At 31.8% G+C, this 7,164-nt stretch overlaps 1 protein-coding gene across 1 annotated transcript; it reads left to right on the top strand.

Moving 5' to 3' along the window:
• Positions 1-3,153: 3,153 nt before the first annotated feature.
• Positions 3,154-5,453, top strand: LOTGIDRAFT_235055 (hypothetical protein). Its single transcript, XM_009063548.1, has 5 exons — positions 3,154-3,315; positions 3,770-3,930; positions 4,117-4,307; positions 4,546-4,626; positions 5,003-5,453. The coding sequence occupies exons 2-5, from the start codon at positions 3,873-3,875 to the stop codon at positions 5,393-5,395; spliced, it is 723 nt and encodes a 240-aa protein (XP_009061796.1). The 5' UTR covers positions 3,154-3,315; positions 3,770-3,872; the 3' UTR covers positions 5,396-5,453.
• Positions 5,454-7,164: the final 1,711 nt, after the last annotated feature.

Below are 7,164 nucleotides of genomic sequence, written 5' to 3' on the forward strand. Positions count from 1 at the left end.
GGTGTTTCTTAAATACTTCCTTAACGGATTAATTCGGATTCAGATTCAAAATAATGCAAAGACACATTCGTTTTTATTGTATTTCAATCAGCAGTATCATTCAAGTCCGTGTGGCTCTTTTCTTCATTGTTTGGAAGTCAGAGAACTGTGTCAAGTAAAACCTAATGTATTGTGTGAAATCATGCAGTTTACGGATCTATTATTGTAAATGTCCTTTATATTCTTTTCAAATTAGATACGAGTAAAACACTAAAACCTACTATAATGGCGTTACATCCGTCCACTAATCAAATTGCCGATATAATAGTGTGAATATTGTGTATGGTAATGGAATATTCTCTGATGATGGCTGTCGAGTACCAGATTGCAATGACAGGTCCCTAGTCACAAAACAGAATAAACTTGGCAATCAGTAGGCTATTTATACGACAATAATAAGTAAATTAATCACTCTGACCTTTCAAGGAAATTAGAAGTAGTCATTAATGATAACTATTTGGTCATGAAACACCAACCGTTCAATAACTCGCCTAGTTTACAAAATACAACAATCAAGCAGAAGGACGACTGTTTTCGAACTGCTTTTGTTTAAGACATTTCTGGTAGGACCAAACATTTAAACTCGAGAAAGCACAATACAAATGAAACCGCTTCATCAAAGAATTTAATCGCTTCCGGTTTGGTCGTGAGAACCGCCGGGTGAAAATCAGAAATGTCCGCATCAAAACAACAAACAAAACAACAAGTTAATCCAAAACTGGTAACAGAATTTCGAATGTACTCATCTTTTCAAATCAAAAAATCGCCAGTAAGAAATATTCAATCTTTAGATATAAATTTCTTTCAACTGTTTTTTTTTTTAGTGCATGATAATAAACAAATTTGAATGCGTTTTCAAGAGAATCTATAGGCAATAACACATATTAAATATTTTTGGAATTTTTTTTAGATTTCAATAGGGTTCATCTTTTGGTGATAATAAACAGATACACCAAGTTCGTTTAAATCCGTCAAGAATTGTGTCTCCTAGAACAATTGTGGACGGACCGACGGATAAAAGAGAACAAATTGCTTGTTCAATACCTGTTGTTCCTGCAATTTCAGAAAGACGTCACCGGAAATGAGGCTCCCGCAAGACAATTCGTAAGCTATACAAATTGTATTGATGCTATCATGCCGTAATTTGTCTAAATTTAATTATTAAAAAATAATTGATCGCCATACTACTTTCAACCGCCATATTCAGACATGGAACTATCAACATAGATTATTACCACTCACAGTCAAACCAAACAACCTTGAATCTAAACAAGCTTGACTTTGTTAGAGGAGGTAAAATCAAAACTAGGATTATTCGTGAAATATATTCTTATAAGTAATAGTAGACCTATAGTAACTCTGCAAATTAGATCATGTATTCATCCACCATGTAAACAGATAAGCATGGCATACTTTAAAGTCGATGACTGTGTTAGAATTGAAGATGAAGGGCATGAAATTGTCAAATTGACAGAATTTTTATTTCAATTTAGTAATCACATCATTGTTTTTACCAAGATAGTTTTGCTACGTACAAGAACATTTTGTACAAAGGTGTAAGAAGGCTAACCTACAAACCCTCTATTTATTAAAAGAATTTAAGGAAAATATTCGTTTATTGATAGTTGTGTGATTAATAGAATCTTTCATTCGTTGCCAGATCAAACATAAAAATGACTATTTTTCATCAATTTTCAGTATTCAGCCCTTGTAGGCTACCAACGATTTTCGAGATGCCTGATTTAAAGCATTGAAAATTTGTTGTGTACCGCCTCGAGTTCACTCAACAAATTACAATTCTTGTTAAATTGTTCCTATATGAGCCTATGAAGAACAAAGCAATTTATTACGACTAAATTATTTTGTGAGTTGACAATGTAAATTTACATCTCTTGGGAAATATCTTGTAATAATATGGAAATTTATCTATTTCATGGTTAAAACGAAAGAATATTTTATTCTGAAACAAAAATGGTTCTATTAGAGTTTTGTTTTGATGTTAACTTTTTAAAGATTTTGAGATGCACAAAAGGGACTAAAATATATCAGGATTATAGCTTGATAATATACACTCACTGGTAGTTTTGATTTTAAATAATAAAATCTTAGACAGTACAGTATGATATATTCAGCCTTCAATCATACACTTCTGTTGGGGATGATACCAAGTTTTTTGCAAATTTTGGCAAGAATCGAGCCTGTGTAAGTCTTTACGAGCGAAAAATTGAATGGTTTTTCAAGAACAAGGTCAAAAACTAGAATAGTTTTTTTATTTTTTTATTTTCAATAAAAAATCGAAAAATGTTTTCTGTTTTCAAAAGGATCATCCTTGGGTGATTACAAAAGGTCACACTAAGTTTCGTCAAAACTCGCCAAGAATTGTGTCTTGTAGAGTGTTTAGAGCTAAATATTAAAGGGAACAAGGGCAATAATTCATGTTAAATTTCTTTTCTGATTTTTAATGAGGTTCATCCTTTGTACGAACTCTCCCACCATGATATTAGTAATGAACAGCATGTAAAAGTTTGACCAAGGGTTGTGTGTACTTTTTATATCCCTGTGGATTTTGGTGATGATGAGTATCATTTTCCGTGCTTTGCGCACCAATGTAGCAATGTTGTCTAGGTGTTTTTATATTATTTCGATAGTAGCCTAAACCAATGCGAAAATGTAAATAATTCAGAACTGCATAACTGTTATTAGGAGGCCTATAACTAGAAAATCTGATGTGATGCAGATATTTTGTATTTGTCAATGATGCCATGATGTCAACTATGAAATTTTGAAAAATATTTTCGAGCATAGCTAATCAATTGAGACATCTACACGACGATAAGGTTGTTGTAGTGAAAGGAACATTAGGTCTGAGAAGTAGGTCTAAATAGGCTGCTTTAGAATAAAATAAGATGACCGACATAATTTACATTTTTTTTTATTAATACGTGCATTTCAAACTGTACCAGAAATATGATCGATAACGTATAACGGCATTAAGAGCTTATTTTATCGGGTAGAGTTCGTCTATTGTGATCATGATCTACATTCTTTATACTATGGCCAGTCTGTTGTGGTATATATACCTGAGTTAAAGTAGGTCAGTAAACACAGGTCTTTTAAATCCTTAAACATGCTATTTATAATTCTTTATTTCCAAGAAATTTCGCAATTTTATGGTTGTATAAATTATCTTGTTAGGCGTGTGTACAAGATGTTTTATACCTTGTAAATGAGTATTTATGCTGTACAGTTTTTAGGATATTAAAAAGATCAATGAAGGTAAGACCATCGTCACGTGAACTATTTCAACTATTTATTAGGTTATGTTAATAATAGTTAAATTTTATTTTCTCTTGATAGTTTCTTTAAATTTAAGACCTTTTCCTTGGTGGACTTGAAGGCCGTTATACAAATATGATCTACTAAACAACTTTGCACAATGTTTTAACGAAATAATAATTTATTTCGTTTAAACGAAATAACATTTCGTTTTAACGAAATAATTAATTCGTTTAAACGAAATAATTAATTCGTTTAATCGAAATAATTATTTCTTTTAAACGAAATAAATGATGTTATTTCGTTTAAAAGAAATAATAAATAAATATGTTTACAATTGCGCCTAAGGGGCTCCGTAGTATAGTGATGTCAAATATGATAACCTACTTTGTATCATATGATTGGTCATAATTTTATATTTTTAACCTAGGAAACTTATTTTTATTAAATCTAGGAAAAAGGAATGTGTTTTATATGACGGAAAGGATATTATTTTTGGTGATTAATGTGATATGAATATTTGTCCTGGTTAATTTATTTATCTACTAGAAAAAAAAATGGAAGATGACGTTGGTTGTTGTAGAGTTAATGTCAATACACCACAAACTGGCCCAGGTAGATCGATACTTGTCTATCATGAATCTAGGTTATAAATCCTATAAAAATAAAGTGATTTTAATTCTTTCCACCAAAAACCATCTTTTCTATGTAAAGACAAATTTATATGTATCATATTTGTTGTCATAGACGTCATTGTGCAATAATAACTATCTCTATTCGTGTTTCTTGATTATTTTATAGCATATGGAACCCCTGAAGCAGTGGGAAGACAAGGTCAGGCCTTCAGTTCAATGAGAAAAATAGCGATAGTTCAATGCGGATTGGGAGTTATTACCCTTATATCAAGTATTGGAGCCCTAGTTGTAGGTGCTATGGCCATAAAAGTCACTTATCCAATAGTTGATGGAATGCCTCTACTTACAGCTATCTTGGTGGGTAATTTTTCTCCTCGTTATTTTACTGGTTGAAATGTTTACTAGGAATTTAATCTTAACTTTATCAATTTTTGTTTCTTCAATTGACAAAAAAATATTGACCATAGTTCAGCTACATGTCTTTTCTATGAAAAAGTTTTTTTTATAATACTTCGCCTTCGATAAATAACGAAATGAAAAAAGATGGGGGGGTCTCAACTAATAATATATTTATTTTTTAATTTTGTCCTTATAGGCTTTGTTGTCTGGCTATTTTGCCTATAAAGTTTCCATTTGTAAACCTGAAACCGAAGTTAAACGCTCAACTAAATGCTATGTAAGTAAAATTAATCAGATGTTTTGTTGGGTTTTTTTTTTGTCTAAAAGTGTTGATATTTTTGACATTTTTGATGAGCATTGATTAAATCATTAAATAAATAACTTCGGGTGGGGTCTTTGGCTAAAGCTGATAATTACATCGTGCAAAAGTTTGGGTGAGTGGAAAATGTGGCTGCCTAGGTACTCTGTGGAACTGTGCTGATAATCAGTCTATACCACTTTCTTTTATTGTTTGAGAATATCTAATCGTGTAAGTTAGAAGATATATTACACATAACAATTACAGGTAACTTGTGATTTATTGTAAGAAATCAATTAACCATTGTTTAGGAACTGATTTAAAATTATGATAGATCTATTATCATGTTTTTCAGGTTATAACACATTATGTTTTCTGTGTAACTAATGTATCAATAGCATTTACAGCTTGTACATTTGCTGGATGGGCAATAGCAATTTGTAGCAACCAAAATACACCTCAAAATATTGGTGCATGTGAGCCCAACCATGAACTAATAATGACATTCAATATCATTAACTGTATATCATTCTTACTGATTGCGATATCTAGTATCTGGGGATTGGTGTTATTTTGTTTATATGCAAGAATATTTGGATTCACCAATCAACGCGATAGGGTTAACCAACTTGAACGGAGAGTAGCCAATTTGCAGTCTCAGTTGGATCGAGCTAATAATGATCCACCACCACCATACAGTACAGGTTATGATAATAAGAATTATCAAACAGTATATGATGAGAAGTAACATACTATCTAAAAGTCAAGAGATATTACATATAATAATTATATACATTATACATTTTTATATTGTTTTATATTGTGATAACAAAAATAACTAGAGCCACACGTGGCACAGAGTGGGACTTTGCAAATGTAGCAAATTGCAAAAGACTCTGAAAAAATCAACCTTCTACGATAATTACATCACGCGCAAGAGCAGTCTAAAGTTGAGAAGAATTCTTTGGAAGATTGCTATAACGGAAGTAGACAGACCTCACAAATGAAAGTATCAGAAGATAGCCAAGGTCAATGACATTTAACATTGAAAGGGAGAGGGTCAACAAAGGTCAAGGTTACGAGATACAAGTCATCAAAATTTTTAAATATATACGGCTATAAAACCGGAAGTTGAGATAGGACAGCAAATATAAAAGTATAAATAGATAACCAATTTGAATGACCTTTGATCCTACAAAAATCAGGGTCAAAAAATGTCAAGGTCAAAAATTGAAAATTTTGAATTTTCAAAACCTGTTCCTTTTTTTGAACTATAAAGCTGAAACAATCGAACTTCTAAGACAACGTGGCTCAACGGATGAAGTAATTGTATGCAAAGTTCCATTTTGAACAAATGTATACGTTGCGAGTTAAGTCCCTTGTCAAAATTGTCAATAATGAGTAATTTAACCCGGATGTGCTACGCCCACCTCAATTTCTTTTGCATAGGTTAATTGATATTCTGAATGTTATGTAGTATCCCAAATTTAAAGCTTCTACATCATACAGGTCAAAAGATATAGGTCAACAAGAGTCAATAAAGGTCAAAATAGAAAATTGAAAATATGGAAATTTCAAAACCCGTTCCTTTTTTGGAACTATAAAGCTGAAACAATTGACCTATTAACACAAACTGGCCAAAATAATGAGGTAATTGTGTGCAAAGTTCCTTTTTGAACAAATGTATCCTATGCGAGTTATGCCCCTTTCCCAAAATGTAAACAATTAGTAATTCCACCCGGATGTGCCACGCCCACCTCAACTTTTTTGTCATAGGTTAATTCATATTCAAATTGTCTTGTTGTGTTCCAAGTTTCAATGTTCTACATAAAATAGGTCATAAGATATATACACACCAAGCTCTAAGAAACAGAAATATTGTAAAAAAAACTCAAATTTGAAAAATTCACGAATTTCAATTTTGATATAAAAAACGATTGTTATAATTCACTTGAAAGAGCATGAAAAGCACATTAAGAATCCGAAAAAATTAACCCTCTAGGTTAATTAGGTCACGTGCTAGAGCAGTCCAAAGTTGCCAATTTGGCTGTTTTCGGAAAGCTATAAAACCGGAAGTACATGTCGGAGGTCAAATGTCAAAGTATTAACTGATAGCTAAGGTCAATGACCTTTGACCTTATAAAGGTCAAGGTCATCAAAGTTCAAGATCACGAGATATGACCCTTCAAACTTTGAAAAAATTCAACCGGATGTTGCAAAAAAGCAAAATTGAGAATCGAAAAACGGCTTCCTAATGTCATGTTTTTTTTTATCTTCTTTCATTTGACACCAAAATCATTTAAATCGGATGAGCCATTATGTCCGAATAAAAATCGAATCATTTCAGAAAAATCAAAATGGCGGCCAAAGTTTCACTTCTGTTCCGGATTTTTTTTTCTTCGTTTTTTTGTCATAACTTTGTCTACCTATCAGCATAAAATTTTTTGTCCTATACAAATTACACCGGAAGATATTCAACCGGAAGTGAACATCGATTTCCTGTTTAAACCGGAAGTG

The sequence above is a fragment of the Lottia gigantea genome (assembly GCF_000327385.1).
Source record: "Lottia gigantea unplaced genomic scaffold LOTGIsca_58, whole genome shotgun sequence".
Classification (NCBI taxonomy): Eukaryota; Metazoa; Mollusca; class Gastropoda; family Lottiidae; genus Lottia; species Lottia gigantea.